A 21682-nucleotide genomic window follows, 5' to 3' on the forward strand; every position below is an offset into this window, starting at 1 on the left:
CTTGGTGTGAATGATAAACAAAAAATTCAGAAGAGTAGTTACATCTGGGGAGCGAAGAAGGGTGGTGAAAGAGATGTCGGATGGTATAGAGGGGGCTTCAACTATATTGTAAGATGATAGTCCCAAAAAACAAGGCAAATAAGCCAAAATGTTAAGCTCTGATAAAGCTGTTTAACAGACATATACGTATTTATGTATTTGTTATATTACTCTTTGTATGCCTCTATGTTTGGAGTATATCATAATTTTTTAAGGCTGTGGGCATGCATTCTAAAAATAATCTGGAAGGATAAACCGTGGCTGTCTGTCCAAGAGGGACAGAAACTTGGCAGCGTGGTTCAGAAACAAGAGAGAGACATTTCACTGAATACTTCTTGAACTTTTGGATGTTCAAACCAAGTGAATGTCATTACCTATTTAAAACGTTTAATAAATTATTTTAAAAGGGCCTGGACACAATAGAGACAGAAAGCAGGTTAGTGGCTGCCTGGGGGTGAGGACAGGGCTTGACTGTAAACAGGCATTAGGGATCTTTTGGGGATGATGGAAATATTCTAAAACCAAATTGAAGTGATGGTTGCACAACTCTATAAATTTACTAAATATCATTAAATCGTACGCTTAAAATAGGTAAATTTTACGTTTGCAGATTTTACCTCAATAATGCTGTTAAAAAGATTGAAAGGAAAAAAAGGGCGTGGACCAAAGTTCATATGATTTGGTCCAATAATTATGTTTTTAGCAAAGTATCCAAGAAAATGGTACAAATTATGGGGAAGAGAAGAGATGAAGATATTCCATGGAAATTTTTAAAAATTTTATAAAGAAATAAATTCATGAAAAACAAAACTAATACAGAAACATGAATTAAATGCTAAGCCATTGGCCTGGGTAAGGTCACGTATCACCTGTCACTCAGCAGAGGAGTACATTTTGTCCCAGTTCTGCTGATAAGAAAGAATCTCTGTTTTCAAAGTGGTCACAGGCTACCAGGGAAAAAAGGCATGTATATAATCTACTTTAATGTAGTACTAACCAAAACGGTAGGGCATGATAATTCTTACAAAATCAGGGCTATTTTTTAAATTCTGCTATTGCTTTTTCAGATTTTTGGATACATAGGGCATGTCAATATTGTTAACGTAATATAGCAATACATAAATATAAATAAAATGTATTAGCATAGTGTGCTTGCCTCATGTGCTTCCACTCTGTCTCCTAAACGAATCACCTGAGACTCAGTGACAATTTACTCCTTTCCTTGCCTTGCCTGGATATTTATACAGTTCTGATTAGTATGTAAACGCTCTTCATCATTATAAAATAAACAAATCTAGATTGCCAAAACATTACTGCTGACACATTACTGCCAACACATCTTTGAAACATGCATTTATGTCTTACTATTTTATTTTATTTATGGCAACGCCCTGTGCTTACCTGACCTTGAACTACCTCTGCCTTCTTTGTTTTTACTGGGGCTCATTTCCAACTCGGTGTCCAGTTTCTATGGAGAGAGGAGAAAACAGAGAAGTGTAGTGACCTGGCAGGACTGCCCCTGAGGAATTCTTTACATCACCTGCACCGTCAACAGGAGTTGCTCCTTTGGTTTGCAATCCAGTCTTTTCTTCAGGGTGAAAGAGGAGATGTCTTTATCGCTTCAATTACCGTTACAAGAAAAGTTATAGAGTAATATGGTCACTGGGGGAACAGTCTGCCCCTATAGAGATTTTGGGGGGTTGTCTGAAAACTGACAGTTAAAAGAGAAATTTAAAACTGATCAGAAGTTTTATAGCACTTTGATATTTGTAAACAATCCAAAGAGTGACCTCCTCTGGTCTGTGGTCCTGTTTACCTATACAATGAGTGGCCTGAACCAGGTCTCCAGTTTTGGCTCCTGAAATTAATACATTTCAAAATACCTAGACATTCATTATCTCATTTAAGCTTCACATTCAGCCAGTGAGACTTTTATCCAGCAAAGGACTTATGTGAAAAGAATTGTAATCTTTCTTATTTCTTCTTATTTACGTTCAGGAAAAATCTACTCAATTACGGAATAATTTATTTACTCTTAAGTGACAATATTACTACTTGTTTTAATCCAAGTTTCATAGAGATTTGTCAAAACTAAAATTTTAACCCCATAAAAGCAAATGCAAATTGTTTCTTTTATCATGAAATCAAATATATGTTTCAAATCCACTAATAGGTTGCGAGACTTTTTCTCAACATTCAGCTGCTGTTTTCAAATTAATCCCTTCATTTTGTCTCAGGAAAGAGACCCTGAGGTTTGAGAATCCCCTTGTGTGGTCCTTTCATTGTGTCCCCAAATGACACCACCAATTCAGCCTGGAGACAGTGCGTTACCCAGCCTGTGCAGCCCTGGCCCAGCTATTCCTAAGGCTTGATTAGGCCCATGAATTGTACTTATTTGGGGACGTTGTAATTTCCATTTCTTTGCTTTGGTCCAAGATTTTTTTTTTCCTATTTCAGGTAATGGGGAAAGTGCCAACAATTTCCATCAATAAGACAGAAGGCTGCCACATATACCTCAGTGAAGATGCACTAGATTGTGCGATTGTGAGCGCCAAGTCATCCGAGATGAATGTACTTATCCCTCAGGATGGGGATTATGTAAGTACCTTGTAAAAGTCCGTAAAGCACTTTTCTTGAGCCTTTGTTATTAACATTCTTAGAGATTGATTAATCAGCTCCCGAGCTATGAGTTTCATTTGCAGAATAATTCACGGGCAGGAGAGGTATTCAGAGCTGCCTTCCACATATCTTCTCCCCTGTTAGCTTCTTGACTATGCTTACTCCTGGATTTGTGATTCTCAAGGCAGTTTACTAATAATTACTTGAATAGGCTAGCTTTTATCAAATAGTACACCATGCATCTGAGTTCATATTACTTAGGACTAAATATTTTCACTTGCTATGGTGGAGGCAAACAGAAAAGAGGGGGAAATGCTTGGGAGAAAAAATGGGATAATAAGTAGGCCTATTTGTGTAGGTATACTTATACATTGGAGGGTCTCAAACTCAGCATGAGAGTCAGCTGGGAAGTTTGATGGACATGCCAGCTCACAAAGTCTGCACCTAAGGTGCAGGAGGCTTGGAGTGGGGCCCAGAATCTGTATTTTAATAGGCACCCCAGGTTACTCTGATGCCATCAGTCCATCCAACAACCCTTCTGAGAAACACTAGCCTAATGATTTTGCCACCATTTATTTTCTTTGTCTCCTCTCCCAAGCAAAGCAGCTTCTAAAAGAAGCATGTGGATATTCTCACACGCTAAGAGCAAAGTATCCATCAGTACATCTTCTGCATCGCGCAGTGCAGTGGACCCACTGGTTGTTGCTGTTTGGAAGCGACTTACTGCTTCCTACTAGGTGTTACTTCTTGGAAGTAGGGAAATAAATCCAGAGATGATGCCCTTTGATTCTAACTGTGCAAGAGTGTTGTGAACTAGGGAAGGATGGGAGAAAACCTAATTTAGTAGGCACACCTTTGGAAGAGGGGCGCCTGTCAGCCTGTGGGTCAATCACTGGCCGTCTACACAGCAGTCGGCGGTCCGGTTAATCTCCTTAGGCAGATAATATGACTGCTGCTGTGCTCTCTTTCCCCACCTGTCAGTAAGCTCTTCAGCACTACCCAGCCACACATCACATATGGAAGCCTTGAATTCATCATTTAGGTCTAAGAAGCAAAACTCTGGCAGCCTTGGGCCATGCTTCACTACTAGGTGTATGGCCAGCTGAACCCTGAGTCAGAGGACTCTCCCCTTGGGCTCTCCGCCTGAAGCAGACTACTGAGGAGCTGAAGCCAGTACAGCCCAGCTTCAGGTGGGAGAGCCAAAACTTGGGGTGATTCCTGGCCTTTGCAGCTGTTTCAGCAGAAGGCACAGCTGCATGGGAACCGGATCTACTAAGAAAAGCAGTGGGGTTTGGATGAACACTCCAGACTAGTTAAGAGAGAATCCCTGGGCGTGGGACCCCGACATCTGTATTTGTTAAAGCTTCCCAGTGATTCCACTGTGGAGCCAAGACTGAGCTCCACTGACCTAAAGGATGAGTATAGGTCAAAACCTGAGCTTTTATGCTGAAAAAGTCAAGTCTTCCCTTCACAGGTGAATTGTCTTGTGCCCTCAGTCCATGGCCCTCTTCCCGCAATTATCCGGTTGGAGGTAATAGGGAGCAATACAGAGGTCCTGCCAGGGGCATTGTCATCTGGGAATGGATGATGAAGATGATTTATCCATCAAGATAAATGGAGATCTGTGATCATGTGACTATCACTTCACTCCCCAAAAAGATTTGGAACAGCTGTAAAGCTGTTAACTGTCAAAGAGGTGCTCCCACTCTGGAGCTTCTCTCCCTGGGCTGGTACTTAAGAGCAAATAGAAAGCCTCATTTACTCATTAAGAAGAGCCCCAGAGGAATATTGGCTACATAAACACACAGCCCCACAGCCACACACACACACACACACACACACACACACACACACACTCAGTTATTAAGACTGTGGCTTCTTTGCTTCATCTTAAGACCTTCCATTGCAGATTTCCCTCAAGGAGAAAACATCACTCATTATAGAAAGACCCTTCCCCTTAAAATAAATAAATAACACCTTCTTCCAAAGGAAACAGCTGGATCCTACATCTAGGAAGATATGTACTCCTGTGTGCAGTCCACTGAAACATCACATCTCACCAGCGGATGAGCACAGGCATCAGCTGGTCGATGCAAATAATCCATAATCAATCTATCAATCAAAATTGGGGTGAATTTACTATGAGCCAAGCCTAAAGGACCATAAAGCCTGGGGGAGTACCTTCACAAAGGAAGGAAGCACTCCAAAGAAGCAGAGTGTACAGAGTGGTTATTTACCATCTTGAAACAAAGAGTATACATCACATATGACAGGAATTTCCCTTTTACAGCAATCACAAGATGCTTTGCTGGCACAACAGGTCCGTGGTCACAAGATGAACTCAGTAGGTCAGGGGTCAGCAAGTCAGTGGTCACAAGGTGAACACGGCAAGTCAGTAATTAATCCTTAGATTCTGGGAAGAGATGCTTACCCTTAAAGAAATGCTGATGGGTGGGGAGCCACATCTCTATCTTTAAGGGCATCATTCTTGGCTTTGGGATGTTGTAAGTGTTTAAAGCAGATGTACAATGTATGTTCAGCAGGCCACGTCAGGCCTTTCTGGAAAAACAAGGCCAAGCCTCATTGGTTTTAAACCAAATGGCTTCCTCATTTCCCATAATATATCCTATTACTTTTCATTTCTTCATCATGCTTATCAGATTCTTGGGGTTTCGACAGCGCTGTGTGGCCAGGAAGTCCAGGGAGGCCACTGAAACCAGGGCCGAGGGGACTGCTCCTTGCCTTCCTTTTTGATCCTTTTCTGAAATGACTAGGGAATCACTCTCTGGGGAAAGGAGAGAATCCAAACTGGTTTTATTTTGGCTATTCTGCATTTTTCTTGACGTGTATGTGTGCGTATGTGTGGGTGGGTGTACGTATGTGATGGTGTGCATGTATTTCTCAATAGGAAGACCAGGGGGACAGGATAAAGAGTAAGAAATTTGTATACAGCCCAAAGCACATGTTTATATTTCATCAAAGAATAGACAATGCTGGGAAAATCCTTTCTATTCGGTGTGACTGGGGACCAGCAGCCTTGGCATCCCCTTAGAACTTGTTGGAAATAAAGGTTCTCATTCTTTTCCCCAAATCTGCTGAATCAGAATCTGCATTTTAACAAGATGCCTAGTTGATTCGTGTGCGTGTTAGAGTCTGGTGGAGAGTAGTGGGTAAGAGAGGCTGGCTAGGTTTGGACTCTGGCGGCCCTGCTTTCTTGTGATGCCGTCTTGGGCCAGTTGCTTAACCTCTCAGGCCTGTTGCCTGTAGGTGTGTCTCAATAATATCTGGTGCATAAGGATGTGTAGGAGATTAACTGAGTTCGCATATATCCAGTGCTTAGAAGAATGGCTGGTTTTTAGTAAGTGCTAGCTTTAAGGATGATGCTGGCAAACAGTCACAGAACTGACACATGACTGTGCAAATCTCCCTGTGACACAGAAGACCTCTCCATGATATTTGGGTTCCGTAAAATGTCTTTGTCCATCATGTGACACTAATCAGCCTTCCGTCTGTTGGCAAAAGGAAACCTTGGGTTTAAAAAACTTGGTTCTTCTTGCCTTTTTCCAGAGAGAATTTCCTGTTCCTGAACAGTTCAAGACGGCATGGGATGGATCCAAGCTGGTCACTGAACCTGCAGAAATTATGGCCTAACCTCTCGAGAGACCGAGCCCCCTGATGTGAATTCCCCCATGCAAAAAAAAAAAAAAAAAAGGAAAAAAGCAGCATTAAAGATCTAGAAGTGGCAGTAGCACCTACTACTTTAGTTTTGGCCTCCAACAATTCCGTGCTATAGAAACAGCATCATTTCTGGCACGCCATCGTGGGCATTTTGAAGTATTTAACGTTTCTTCCTGATTTGCCTTTGTGTGTGATTTGAGTTCCACAGGATGACTTGTGAGCATTAAACATTTAAAGGGGAAAAAAGGAATTCTGTTCCCTCCTGTCATTAACACAGTAGCTGATACGTAAAAATATTGCATGATTCCCTTTTACACTTACGTTTAATTGCTAGTTGGAAAATAAAACCTTTGAGGATCTAAGATGTACATTTTTACCCTTTAGACAATTTCGATATGATGTAGGAGTAGTATGCTCTAAAAAATATACCATTTTTTTCTTAGTTTTGCCACATGTTCACCTCTATCAGCGTGGATACACTGTCGGCACGAATAACTTCAACCCGTGTTTTTACAAAACTTGAGAAAATTCCATACTAAGGACTGTATCCAGTTTCTTGGTCCTCGGAAGACTTGTTGAATTTACAGTTACTAAAAGCCAAAAGTAAATTCTAATGATTTATCTTAAATATTTTTCCGCCATGTCACTTGCAAAACTTACTTTTCCGCATGAAGCTTTTTATGCCAGAAATTGGTAGGGAGGAAGCAGATATAACACCTCACAATTTTGCTCTCAGATCAAGCTCAGTGTTTTTGTTTCCCAATTTTGAACCTGTTAAATATCAGATGCCTCGCAAATGATGTCTTTAATGTTTTATTACAAATTACTTTCTCCTTTTCCACTTGCCAGACTTGCTAAGCAGTCTCAAAAATGAACATGAAAAAGCCAGAGATGTATTACTTCTTCCAAAACCTGAGGAATTGTCTGTTGGTTTGGCTTTCTGCTCCTATTTTGATAGTACGTGTTTTTTCAACCCAAGAGTGACTACGCTATTCCGTGGTATCTTTTCAGTACACAGTGCTGAAAGTCTGCAGCTCCTCGGATCATGTGTAATGAATTATAGCATAATGCTTGCAGACCCAATACAAGCATATATATTGTGCCTATTACAGCCTTTGGAATATATCATTTCCGTTTTTTAAATATCTTCTATACCCATATAGTATTCAGATTACTAATGCTCATGGATGAGGTTTTGCTATAAAAGTTTTGTCCATATGAATAATGTGGTGGCTTTAGTAAATATCTTTTTTTCAACTGTAAACTTACTCTGAAATAAAGTAAAGTTCTAATTGTTTAAATACTGTGATGAATTCTGGGTGTTAGAATTATTTTTTTCCGCTTTGATTTGCCCCTTGCTCACATGTCAGATTTAAGGAAAGACAGCTGAGTCCTGCTGGTTGAATTAGAGAATGTATACAGTGTGCCATCAGCTTCCCTGAAGAGTGGCGTCTTTGAGATAGATATCGGATAAGGCCCTGTGCAGTTGGAATGACTGTCATAAAATTCTAGAATCCAGTTTTATAATTCAAGTCCTCTTCACTGAGAAAATCCCCCTCATACATCTGTGTTAATATAAACATCCCAGAAAATAAATTTAATTTATAAATATGATACAGTATTACATCTGCTATGTTTTTTAATGTGTAATATAAATATGAATAACTTTTATAATAAATTTATAAATAAACGTCTGGACGAAAAAATTCAAGTAGGAAGAAAAGACTCTTAAAAGGACATGCTCCATACCCTTTATGTAGTAATAATTTTATATTGAAAAAGAAGTCCAGTCAAAATTCTTAGACTCTGCCGACTGGCCTTCGACTTGGCATCAGCCTGTCAAAATGCTTCGCTACAGTCATTGAAAACCTGGACTTGAGGTTCAAACAATAATTTTACCAGCCCCACGTCACCTACTGGTTTTTTGGGTAGGTTGAATTTGTTGAAAAAGGAAAAGAAAAACAAAGAAACTGGCAATGTATAGGAAAACAACAAAGCAACGCTGTGTTTCCACTACACTTGCTCCTGCACATTGCTGAATTCCAGTGTCACCAGTGCTATGACCTAGTAAATAGTGTCAAAGAAGTAAGAAATTCGTATGTAGCAGAATTGCATGTCATGCACATTTGCAAAAAAATCGAAAGAAAAGTAAGTATCAGCCAGAAAATTGAGTGCCAAGGGTCTCCTGGATCTCTTCACTTTGTAATATTACTAAGTATCATTTGTAGAATCAAAATGATAATCCAAAAGTCTTTGGTGTCTTGAAAATCCTTTCCTCGATACTGCTATCTCCTTTAGATAATCCATTATAATAATCTTCCTTTCACAGCAAGGGATCTTAAAGTGAGTAGTCAATACGAACCACTTCTCCTTATCTATGGAAATTCTTTCTAGAACTGATAGGAAATACATATAGTTACCCTTTCAATCATTGAAAATGTCTACTGCAACTTCTTAGAATCTAGATGAGTTTATCTAAGCCCCTTATTTTAAAGATGAAAGAGCAGAGGTCCAGTGACATTAGCAACTTGCATAAAGACAAGCAACTGGTTAGAGGTAAAGCAAGGACTAGAACACAGACACACACACACACAAACACACACCTTTTTGTTACTGTAATTTGGCTTCTAGTCTTACCGTGTTTCTGACACTCTCAAAGATCATTAAATCCAGTGGCTTTATCTCATTCCTCATCCACTGAGATTCTTGACACTGCCCTTTTCTTATTAAACTCTTTTTGATTTTGTGATACACAATCTGCCTCCTCTCCTTTCTACCTTTCCCCCCCTCTCACATGCTCATTTGTCTCCCTTAACTTCATCTATCACCTCTATGTAGATGACTCCCAAATTTACATCCCCAACTCAAATCTATCTCCCCAGATTCTTTGTTGGTCTTGAGGAAGATTAGCCCTGAGCTAACATCTGTCACCAATTCTCTGTTTTTTTCTTTCTTTCTTTCTTTCTTTTTTTTTTCTGAGGAAGACTGGCTCTGAGCTGACATCTGTGCCCATCTTCCTCTATTTTATATGTGGGATGCCTGCCACAGCATGGGTTGACAAGCTGTGCGAGGTCCACACCCAGGATCTGAACCAGCGAACCCCGGGCTGCCAAAGCAGAATGTGCCAACTTAACCCCTATGCCACCGGGCAGGCCCCGTATCTCCCCAGATTCTTAATTCCAAGAGTCCACTGAGTATTTCTACCTTTCTGTCCCAACTTCACTCAACATAACTAAAACTAATGCACATTTTCCACACAAATCCATGTTTTCCTCATCTGCCTTTCTAGTTCAGTCAAGGGCCTCCTCATACTTTTCATAGAGATTTCAAATCAGCCATTTTCTGTGATTGGAAACACTGAAAGAGATCCAGGATCTGGAGGGAGCCATGGTGCAGTCTTGAACATGTTTGATTCGGGTCATCTTTGTGACATTTAATGGGAAATGGAGAGTAGACAGTTGGATATTGGTCTGGAGTCCTTCCATTGCCTCTGATACCAAATCCTTAAGAATCATTTCGTAAGTTTAATATTCCAAAAAATGACTTTCATTAAACACGTTCATTTTAAAAGAATTATTTTAAACCATTAGCACTGTCTGCAGCACTGCAGATACAGACAGAATTTTAAGGGCTTTAATTGCCTTAACTGAGACAAGCTGACTTTATAGTCTTTCACAGATTTCTTTTGCAAGTTTAACCATTTTCTTTCTTTCTTTCGTTCTTTTTTTTTTTTTTTTTTTTGGTGAGGAAGATTGGCCCTGAGCTAACATCTGTTGCCAATCTTCCTCTTTTTGCTTGAGGAAGATTGTCCCTGAGCTAACATCTGTGCCAATCTTCCTCAAGCTTGACCATTTCAGTGTTTCTGTACATGGTGAAATTTATGTCTGTGCTACCAGTAGAAAGTAAGTCAACTCAAATTAACCATTGATAATTCATCCCGATTTCTCCAAATGTTTTTTGTTCCTCTACTGTTTGTTTAGTAACTTGGCACAGAATATGCAGCTAAGAAAGGATAATGTTTGCCTATCAGTAGAGAATTTTTTTTCATGTCTCCCACCAGTACAATGTCTTATTTTATATTTAATTTTTTATATTTAATTTTTGCTTAAAACTACAATTTTGGGGGCCAGCCCTGTGACCTAGTGGTTGCATTTGACTTGCTCCACTTTGGCAGCTCAGGTTTGGTTCCTGGGTGTGGACCTATACCACTCATCAACAGCCATGCAGTGGTGGTGACCCACATACAAAATAGAGGGAGATTGGCACGGATGTTAGCTCAGGACAAATCTTCCTTGGGGGAGGGAAAATAAAGAACCCACAACTTTGAATATTTGAGTTCTAAATCCACCTTTATTTCATTATCTTGGTTTTTAAGACCATCAGAGTCAAAAAATGATACCTCATCTGACGTGAAGATCCAGATGAAAGAAATGCATCATTGACCACACTTACCAAACCATAATGCTAATTTTTAAATCTCATTCACCAATATCACAAAGGTTTTTTCACTAAAATTCAGTTAGTAATTTCCCATGAGCTCAATAATTCTTCTTGGAAACTAATCAGAAGGTGTGTATTTTAAAAATTTTTGTTATTTTTAATAACTCTGTGACCTCATTTCTTCAACTCATAAGTTGATAAACATATAATGGGAAGTCTTCCCATGAACACAATGGTTTTATAGATTTGTTTGGGAAGACTGATCTTTCCTGTTCATTGTCCCTATGAACCATAACCATGCCCACACATAATGAATGGTACACATCCCCTAGCAGGGGTGATGCTAATGACGCATGTCCCTCAGCAGCCTGCCCTGCATGCAGCTGACAGTATAACACCCCCTGCTTCAGCATTTCTCTTCAGTTTAAAAGCTGTAGGAAAAATATCAGAGTTAGGTGGATGCAGACTGTCAGTTCCAGGGGAGTAATTGCCCTCCTCAATCAGGCATGAGCAAAGTCTATGATCCTCTCTGGATAGTTAAAGATATTGTCCTACGGTAGCATTAGTAAAAGATGTATAGAGGTCCAGCGAAATATTTTACAAGAGTCATGTATGATATGTATCTTCAGGAAAAGGACATAAATTCATGGCAGTGTGGTATTTAAAGGAGTTTGTTATATGTATTCTCCATATCCTGGGACAGAGAAAAGTTGGAAGAAATAACCAGGAGTTTCCTCCACCATTACGAATCTCATTTCTTCAGCTCTCACTACAATGGCAAATCGAAACAGAGATTCTGATATTTATCTGACTAAGCAAAAAGAAATTGTGTGTGCCTGTTGAAAAAGAAATAGTCTTTGAAAACTGAAGTTATCAAAATTGCCTGTCCAAATTCACTAAATAAGTGGTCAACATTTTCCTATGTGCTCAGTCACAGCTGATATGCAGCTATCTGAAGAATAAAGCAGGACTATTTTAATATGAGCCCATTCCGTGGATGTGGAATTCAGGGAGTAACATCCCATCACTAACAATTAAAATCTGGTTCACTAGAGAATTATCAAAATGTTCTCTCATTTGTTAACATCTCAAATAATTACACAGCAATATGGTCTACATTCTGCAGCCTGCTTCCACCAACTGGCTAGACAACTATTTTCTCAAATTGGATTGACTCTATAAACTCTAATAGTTTACAGAAATAAGTTCTCTCTTTAACATCTTACCAGATAGACACGTTTCCAACAGGGCTTATCCTGAGGGTAAAAAAGTTCATACTTGCACTAACTCTTCAAAAAACTGGAAATAGATTTTGCATTAATTAGAAAGAGCTCTGGCATGGGAGTCATAAGACCTGGTTTCCATTCTGGAAACCACTAACCAGAGGTGTATGCATTTGACAAATGCCTGTGACACCTCTAAAGATATGTAATCCTTTAAAAATGAGATCAATGTGTTAAAATTTTTCTCAAATATGATTAAACAAATATATAATAAAACTGCTGAGGCAGAGCCACTAGCTGCCCACCAAAATCTAGTCTTTCTTTCCTTAGTAAACTACATTTCCCAGCCTCCCTTGCAGTCAGATCCCACGTGACTAGATTCTTCTTGAAGGAAGGTCAGTGTTAAGTAATATAAATCCCACTTCAGGACTCAGATTTCTAAAACAGCATGTTTTCCCCATGTTCCCTTTCCCTTCCTCCAACCAGATCCTAGACATGGCAACTAGTCTCATCATGTAGATGACAACATGCTCTGATTATGCAAGAATAACAAGTTAGAAAGAGCCTGGGTCCCTGAGTCACAATATGGAAGAGAGCCACTCACTGCCGTGAACATGCAGAAGCAGTTACATGAGAAATAAACTTACCTTGTGCTTAAACTATTACCTATTTGGATTTGTTTATCAGAGTAGGTTAGGCTACCTAAACTATTATCCCACCTAAGGAACCCTCTGATTTACTAGCTCAGTCATCAGAAATACCTTCAAAGAATTTGGAAAGATGTGTGCAATATGTTAAGTAAAATGAGCATGTATCAGAAAAACAAATAGTAAGAATATTTTTATTATAATGTATGCCAATTAAAAAAGCTATATTTTGTTTGCATCTAAAGGAATATAAACATATATCTGATGCAAGACAGTTTAGTATAGTGGTTGAGAGCATGAATCCTAGTTTTATCACTTACTAGCTGTATAATTTTGAGAAAAATCATTTCACTTCAGTTTGTTCATCCCTGACATAAAGATGATAATAATAGTGCTTACCCACTTGGTTGTTTTGAGGATTAAATTAATATATGTATAGCACATAGTAAAGGTTATTAAGTATTAGTTACTATTATTATCATCATTATAGCATAGGGAAAAACATGGAAAGATAAACGCACTAAAATGGCAACAATAGCTCTCTTTGGAGTATGGGGTTGAAGGGAAAGACCTTTTCACTTTTTATTCTTCTTTATTGGTTGAATTTGTCAGATTAAGCCTTATAAGTATTTGTTTATTAAAATTCCCATAATTCTTTGTGATTATTAGACATCAATAATTTTTAAAATACATTCAAAGGAAGATAATTATGTTTTAGTTCATAAATTTAGTATTCACCTCTTTCAGATTACAAGTTTTTGTTTCAAAAGAGTACACATGAAGGAAGTGTTTTTTAATTGACATGAAAAAATATAATCCAAAGGGAAAAATCAAATAATATTTTTTAAAAGCTTATTTCAAAAAAAGTGGTAAAAGCTATTTACTTGCACAATTTCTTAGAACCTAGTGATTTCAATTCTGTAAATTAAATATTTTTGGAACACTTCTATGTGACTGGTACTGAGGACACAAGTGGGCAAGAGTCACAGACACTGCTTTGAAGAAAAACGTAGGTTGAATAATTCTTTAGAGAAACAAACTTTCTTTTCAATTTCTAAAAAATTATTAAAAATAAATGCATACTTTATAAAACACTAGAAAAAAACAAAAGAAAGTTATATACCAAAGTACAGAAAATAAAAGCATGAATGAGATAGAAAAAACAGAGGAAGATAAAATATAAGACCACAGATATTGTGAAAATAAATATAAATGTGATAAATTATACCATGAGAATACAGAAACTCAATTCAACAAGTATATACACTGTTTTCAAAAGCCACATCTAGAACGAAGTGTCTCAAAACATTAGAACTAAAAGGAGGGGCAAAAGGATATTGGATGAATGCAAATAACAAGAAAGCAGGAGTCACAATACTAATATGTAATGCAATAAAATTCAAAGTAAATACATTAAACCGAAATTTACAGTTCATTTTATAATGATAAAGGATACAATTCACACCAAAAATATCACTCTCAGAAGTCGTTATGTGTCTGTATTAGTTTTCAATTGCTGCATAATACATTAGCATAAACTTAATGGTTTAAAACAATGCCTGTTTCTATAGTCCGAAGTCTGGGCGTGATGTTGAAGGCGCTGGTCAGAGACTCGAAAGACTGAAATGAAATCAAGATGGCGTCGAGCTGCATTCTCATTTGAGCTCATCTAAGGCTTGGGGTCCTTTCCAAGCTCATTCAGATTATTAGCAGAATTCAGTTCCTTGAGGTTGTAGGACTGAGGTCTCCGTTCTCTTGCTGGATATTAGCTGGGAATTGCTCTTAATTTCTAAAAGCCACCCTCAAGTCCTTGCCTCATGGCCCCTTCCATAGATAGTTCACAATATGGCTGTTTCTTTCTTCAAGACCAACATGAGGATGTCTCTCCGAATTTCTCCGAACTCTTCCATCTCTGACCTTCAAACTCTCATTTAAAGGACTCATCTGATTTGGTCAGGTCCACTCAGGATAATCTACCTTTTGATTAACTTAGAGTTGACTGATTAGGGACTTTGATTATCACTGAAGAATCCCTTCACCTTTGCTATATAATGTACCCTGATCATGGGAATAAGATTCACAGATCTGTCTCACACTCCAGGGGAGAGATTCTACACAGTGCGGACACCAGGAGGCGGGAATTTTGGAGACCAACTTAGAATTCTGCCTGCCACAGTACTGAATTGTTTTTCACGAAAATGTATTAAGCAATAACTGTTAAAAATGCAAAAACACGAGTTTTCAAAAGTATAAAAGTAATGTGCTCTAATATATATGTTTCTGTCTTGCGCAGATTGAGTAGGCAAAATAAATTTGACTGACCAAAAAGCTAAACTATATCATTAACAAGATTGATTTGAAATATTATTAGAACTCTAAAAATAGAGGATATACTTGTTTTTCCAGTGTCTTATGAACTTAATCTTGCATTAGGGCAAAATGAAAATCTTAGAGTCTGAAAAGTAAATATCATATGGGCCATAGTCTCTGACAACAAGGCAATAAAGCTCAAACAGAGAAGTAAAGATTTTAGCAAAGTAATCCAACCACTGAAAATGTTTAATTACTCTTCTAAATAATTCCTGAATCAAAGAAGAAAGCAATACTGCAATAACGATAGCAACAATGGAAGTGCAATATATAAAAGACTATAGAATGATAAGCATTCTAGCCAAAAAGTTAGAAAAAGGAAACAAGGCATATCAAAGGAATATAGGAGAAATAAATTAATAAAACAAATATTAAAGAATTATAAAAATTAAAATGTAATCTTTTATGTTTGAAAAAAGTAGAAGAGAATGTAGAAAGATCTATGCTCAAAATGTAGATGGTAATCCTTTGGGGTGCACCAATATTTCTTTGCGGTTTAATTTGTTATAACAAGCGTATTTTACTTTTGCAAATAAAAATAAAAGAGAGGTAGGCAGGCAAGGAACATTCTATTTTTTGCAAGTTGGCTATAAAGTGCCAATTATATTGACTATTTTTCCAATATCTTACGGAAGACATTTTAAAATTAATCATACAGTAGTTCAAAACCAATATCTCAAATTCCAAAATGCCAAAATATACAGGCATTGTCTCTGAGCTCAAGACAATGAAGTTAGAAAATGAGAATTAAAAAATAACTAAAAGATTAACCATTTGATGGGTAGCTCTTTGATTTTTAAATTTCTTCAGTAGTTATAAACGTCTTTAGGTTTTTGTCTTCTTGAGTCAATTTTGGCAATTTATCTTTTTCTAGGAAATTCATTTTCTCTGGATCTCTGGATTTTTTAATTTGTTGGAATGAAGGCAAACATCATATTCTTTTTTTTTATTGTTTTGGTATTTTAAATTATATGTTCTTTCTAATTCTTAATGTTCTATACTGTAATTTATCCATTTTTTCTTAATTAACATTGCAATAACTTTAGATCTTGTGTTGTTTTTTCCTTCAAAGAACTAGATTTATTGACAAATTATACTATCATTCTGCTTTCTAATCTTTAAATTTTTTATGGCTATCTCATTTATTTTTATTTTTTTACCAGGAAATATGCTTGACTTGCATCTTTATACCCTCATGCTCATATTTCTGAAAGGTAGATTCATAAAATGGGGATTAATGAGTCACAAAGCTTAGATATTGTGAATGTTGGTGGATGTCACTAAAATGGCCTTCAAAAAAGTTGTGCAGGGGCTGGCCTGGTGGCATAGAGGTTATGTTCACGTGCTCCACTTCAGCAGCTGGAGGTTCACGGATTTGGATCCCAGGCATGGACCTACACACCGCTCATCAAGCCATGCTGTGGTGCCGTACCTAAAAAAAAAAAAAAGTTGTGCAAACTTACACTTGCACAAGCTATGTATGAGTGAACCTATTTCGCCATACCCTGTCAACACTGAATACCAACAATCTTAGTAATTTTTCCAGTCTGATGTGGCCTATTAAGGTACATAAAATTCATCAGGGGTTGTGGGGGAGCCTATTGCATAAAAAGAAGATAAGTTATCATGGTTAGTTAACAAGCATAAAATGAACCAGGACATTAAATTTATAAAAGAGTGTACAGGTCAACAAAACCAAGACAAGAGAGAAAATGGAAAAGAAACTAAGAGAATTGTGGAATTTTTCATTCTTTTGACCACAAGAAAGAGACGGGCTAAAAGCAGAGTGGGAATCTGATGAAGTTGGGTTGAAGTTTCAGTTACTGTCCCGTGTGCTTACAACTCCAGATTGGACTGGCTGTGGGGCCCCACTTGATGATAATGATAACATGATGGGGAAAAATCATGTAAATAAAGTGAATAATAGGGAAGAGGGAGAGAGTAGCATTTAGGCTAGTTGGCTCTGTCTTGGAGGGAGTTTAGGAAGAAGGAGTGGTGCCACAGTCAAGGAGGAAATTCTAGGGGAAGAATTTGAGTTAGGTATATAAGCTCCTGAGTACTCGAGAGCTTCTGTGTCTTTCCCTCTGGATTGGTTGCTTCCAGTGCTAATAAAAAAGCAGCAGGGGGCTGGCCCCTTCCCCTGGTGGTTAAGTTCAGTGGGCTCTTTTTTGGCTGCCTGGGTTCAGTTCCCAGGTGTGGACCTACACCATTTGTCAGTGGCCATGCTGTGGCAGCAACCCACACACACACACTCAAAAAATAGAAGAAGATTGGCACAGGTGTTAGTAGCTCAGGGCTAATCTTCCCCAAGCAAAAAGAGGAAGATTGGCAACAGATGTTAGGTCAGGGCCAATCTTCCTCAGCAAAAAAGAAAGAAAGCAGCAGGCAGAGGCAAATGAATGTTTTTCACATTCATTGGTACCAACACTTTATATTTTACAAATATTTGTGCTTTGTCTGTCCCAATATCTTCCTGTTGCTGACTGGGTCAAAGGCAAACTCAGCCTCCCTCCCTTGACCTTTCTGTACATCATAATGCCTTCTAACACTAGACCAGGCCACTCTCTTTTTGGCTTCTTTCCTTCCTTATGTCATAGTCATTTTCTTCATAGACTCTACATATTTTCAGCTTTTTATGTCATGCTAGCCATACCTAAAGAAGATTTCACTTCACCCCCAATTCTCATATTTTGCAAGTAAAATCTAATCCTAACCTAAAATGGTCTTCCTTTTTACCAGAATCTCCTGGGCACTGTATGTTTATGTATATATAACTTGGAGCTAGTCAACCATCCTTGGTTTCTGTTAGTATAAAATGGAGAAGACTGGATCAATTATTTTTAAAGGTTCTGAAGCTGGATTTGGATAGCGTGAAGTTCTTAGCTTTGGATCTCTCTCCACCTGCTGGTTACCTAAAGTCAGTTGGCACTATATAATGAGGTTTGCTGTTGCTTTATGAGTTCTGCCCATTTTTAAGAGTCACATGTGCCTCTTGTGAATGCTGATACATTTATAAATCACTTTGAATTCCTAAAATCAAAAATTCTGTTATAAAGAAAACATATTGTTATAAAATATTTAAAACAGATGATAAATTTCTTAATGCTGCTTAACAACCACTGGAGGGCAGAAAAGCATCATACAGCATTTCATTCCAAGTTTGGCTAGAGAAGGAAAAGATGCCTTCTGTTATGTGTATTTCTAAAAGTCAGTACCAAAATCATATTATTTTAAAATTTAATCCTTTATTTGGTGCATTGGACGTGTTTTCAGAAGAAGTCTTTGATGGTGGTCATACCTTTTTTTTTTCAAATTGTCTTCTATCAATGTATCAAATCAAATCAGACAAGCCTTTATTCTGAAGTGGATGCTTCAAAGAGTGATTTGCCATCATTGGGTGGGTTTGTCATATATTACTAGTAAGAATAGTTGCAATATGTTGATAAACAAAATCTCACTAAAAATTAGAGAAATCAATACTAAAACAACAGATTCGTGGCTGCTCAATTTTCAGGAATCTCTTTTCAGTGGTCCTAGCAAAACATGGATTCAAACATGGTTAAAAATAATTAGCTACTCCCTAACACCTTCTCTTCCAAAACAAACTCCTCAAAGGTTAGAACTTATCTCTACTTGCTCACCTTCCATTCCCTTTTCAATCAGCCTTTCACCCTTCACTCCGTGAAACTATTCAGGCAAAGCCACCGGTGACCAAATGCAGTTAAGCTTCTTGAGCTGGAAGGATCATAACTAGCACTTGCTAACTTTCACGTAAGAGGAATTTATTGGAAGGCTATCACAGCATCTGAAATTAAAGAAGAAGTATAGATAGGAAGAGATAACCAACTGTCTTATCAGGGTCTCTGCTGGCATTAAATTTACACCATCCCGGGATCACTTGACTCAAGTTTCCAAGAGCAGGTGAGCACGTCCAGTTGGCCGAGCTTTGGTCACATGGCCACCCCATGGCTTGGAGAGGCGGAGCAGAATGCCCTGACAGTCCTACCACGGCTGCACATATTGGGAGAGGGGTTATTCAGTAAGAGGAAATTGGGGTGCTGTTACCAAAAGAAGAAGAAAGAGGTAGAGGGGTCAAAAAAGAAAAATGCCCACCAGAGTTTTCATCCTCCTTGGTTTCTTTATGGTTCTGACACCAGGTAGAGCTCCCTCCTTATGGAAATTATCTCCTCCCACTCAATCCGACTTTCCTTCCCCCTCACTATTCTTTCTCAGCCTTTTCTTCTTCTTCTTTAGTATTCCCCCGACCTCTGTTCTTGGCTTCTTTTTCCTCTCTTTTCACAGGGTTTTCCACCTACTCATCACTTCAGTGACCACCTGCATGCTTATGACCCCTCAATTGGGATCTTTACAGATACGATAGGTTAAACGGCCAGTATCCCTTGGACATTCCACGAGTAACTTACTGTTCCTCCTTCTGCCACCTTGCACTTCCTTCTGCCTGCTTTCATTCCCGTGAATGGCATCACGGTCCACTCACTCAGGCATCCAAGCCAGAGACTGTGTGATGCTTTTCTCTCTCTCTTCCGAAGTCCATTCAGTCACCAAATTCTGCAAACCAGGTTTCCTCAATTTCCCCCAAAGGCCTCCTCTCCTTTGCATTCCCAATACTATTGCCTTGGTTCAGGTTCTCTTCATCTTATCTAGATGACAGTCTCCCAGATGGAGACCCTGTCTCCAGTTTTACACCATTCCAACCCATCTTCCGCATGGCCAGCAGAGAGAGAGTTCTAAAAAAACAAATATGACCGGGTTTATCTCCCTGATTAAAGCCCACAGAAGAAAGTCCAAACTCCCTTATAAGGGAAAAAGCCCTTCAAAGCCCTCTCTACTTCTCCAGATTCATGTCTACCTGGTTCATCCCAGAGCATAAACATCAGTTTAGTAATTTTCATGAACTTTGCTCCTGTTGCACCTTCTCCCTGAAATAACCTGCCCTACTTTGTCCTTATGATAAATACTTTGAAGACTCAATTCAGCTCAAAGTCACCTCTTATAAAAAGCCCTTCCCAAGTCACAGCTCTGTCTCCTCGCAGCTGGGACTAACCACTCCCTCCTTTGGGCTCACTCTCTGTTCTGTACTTATTTACATACCATCTCTCCATCTATCCTGTCGCCCCTCGACTACAAACACTGGGCTTCGTTCACCTTTGTACTCCTCGTACCTGGCATAGTATCCAGCACTTAAAATGCTCAGTGGATGAGTAGAGAAATGAATTTGTGACTAGAGAAGGCAGAGAAAGTCCAGAGACTTCCTTGAGGAACTCAGGGAGAACAGAGACAACACTTTTTGATTTGAGCTAGGCCTATCTAGAGACACAGTGTTTGTCAGTGGTTCTTTCAACTTTGGTTGCAAAGTAGAATAGCCTGGGAAGTTTTTAGAAAATATGGGTGGCTGGACCCTAACCAAGACCAGTTGTATCAGAACCTTTAGGGGTGGGGCTCAGACATGGGTGATTTTTTACAGGCTGCTCAGAGACTGTAGCGTGCAGCCAGAACTGAGAACCGCTGGTACATCGTACTCCTGAAATGGCTGCAGCCCGACTATGGGATAATGAGGAGCACACTGCCCAGGCAGCAAATGGCTCCTCATAAAGAGAAGAGCTTTAACATCACTGGTCTCTGACCTGGGCACTGTGTGTAATCAATGAGGAGGAATGCTTTAAAGAATAACACCAGATCGTACCACTTGAATTTTTATGACCCAGCTCTAAGGAAGTTTGTCAAAAGTGAATCTTGTAAAAAGCTATAAACAGTGATGTCAACCTTTCTCCTTCCCAAGGAAAATAGCACACGAGAGAACTTGTAAGCTATTTTGTTCACTGACAAGGAAAAAGAAGGAATGTGAAGAGCTTTGAAATCTCATTTTGTGTTAGGATTCTTTTAGTTGTGAGTAACAGAAACAAAGGAAAAAGGAATTTATTAACTTGAGCAACTCTAAAATTCAAGGAGATGGTTTCAGACATAGCTGGATCCAGGAGAGAAGCATGTCACAAGAGGACTTTTTCTGTTTCTCCATCTCTTGGTTCCACTCTTCTCTATGTTGGTTTCACTTTTAGGCAAGGTTGATCCATGTGGCATCAAAAATGGCCACCAGCAGCTATAGGTTCACACCATCCTTGCACGTAGCTAGCAGTCTGGAGAACCATGAGTATCTCCTTCAGATGGCAAAATCCCAGGGATAACTCTATGTGGCCCAAGTCATATCACTTTCCTATCCCTGAACAATGGCTATGGGGCTGGATACTCTCATGTGCCTACATCTAGGGGCCAGAGGGGTGAAGTCAGTCTCATCTGAACCACATAAATTAAGAATAGAAGGAAGCATAGTTCTCCAAAGAGATGCCGAATAGCAAAAAAATAAGTCTATTTCATGTAGTTCTACTGGCACAGACTTTTGTGATTATTATCCTGTTACAGTTACTATTCTTTGGTTACAATCCAAAGAATCTGACTCTGTCTGATAAGAAAAAAATACTTATTATAAGAATAATGAGTCACCACAGAATCAAAGGGAAAGGTGAACAACTGGGCCTTAAAGTGGTGAGGAACCAGGAACAATCCAAAGATCCAGTAACAGAAACTCATGGACGGTCTTCTTAGACTGATGGACCATTTTCAGTCACCATTCAAGATGCAAGTTTTATT

General features: G+C 38.7%; 1 protein-coding gene across 2 annotated transcripts in view; it reads left to right on the forward strand.

Moving 5' to 3' along the window:
- The window catches only part of CAP2 (cyclase associated actin cytoskeleton regulatory protein 2), a 131587-nt gene extending 123950 nt beyond the window's left edge, over window positions 1–7637 (forward strand). For both annotated transcript variants that reach the window (XM_001493518.7, XM_023624485.2), the window contains exons 12-13: window positions 2497–2637; window positions 6226–7637. In XM_001493518.7, coding sequence (XP_001493568.1) covers window positions 2497–2637; window positions 6226–6309 — 225 coding nt within the window. In that variant the 3' untranslated portion in view covers window positions 6310–7637. The remainder of the gene's footprint in view (window positions 1–2496; window positions 2638–6225) is intronic.
- The last annotated feature ends 14045 nt before the right edge of the window (window positions 7638–21682 follow it).

Source organism: Equus caballus, chromosome 20, assembly GCF_041296265.1.
Source record: "Equus caballus isolate H_3958 breed thoroughbred chromosome 20, TB-T2T, whole genome shotgun sequence".
In the NCBI taxonomy this organism is placed as follows: Eukaryota; Metazoa; Chordata; class Mammalia; order Perissodactyla; family Equidae; genus Equus; species Equus caballus.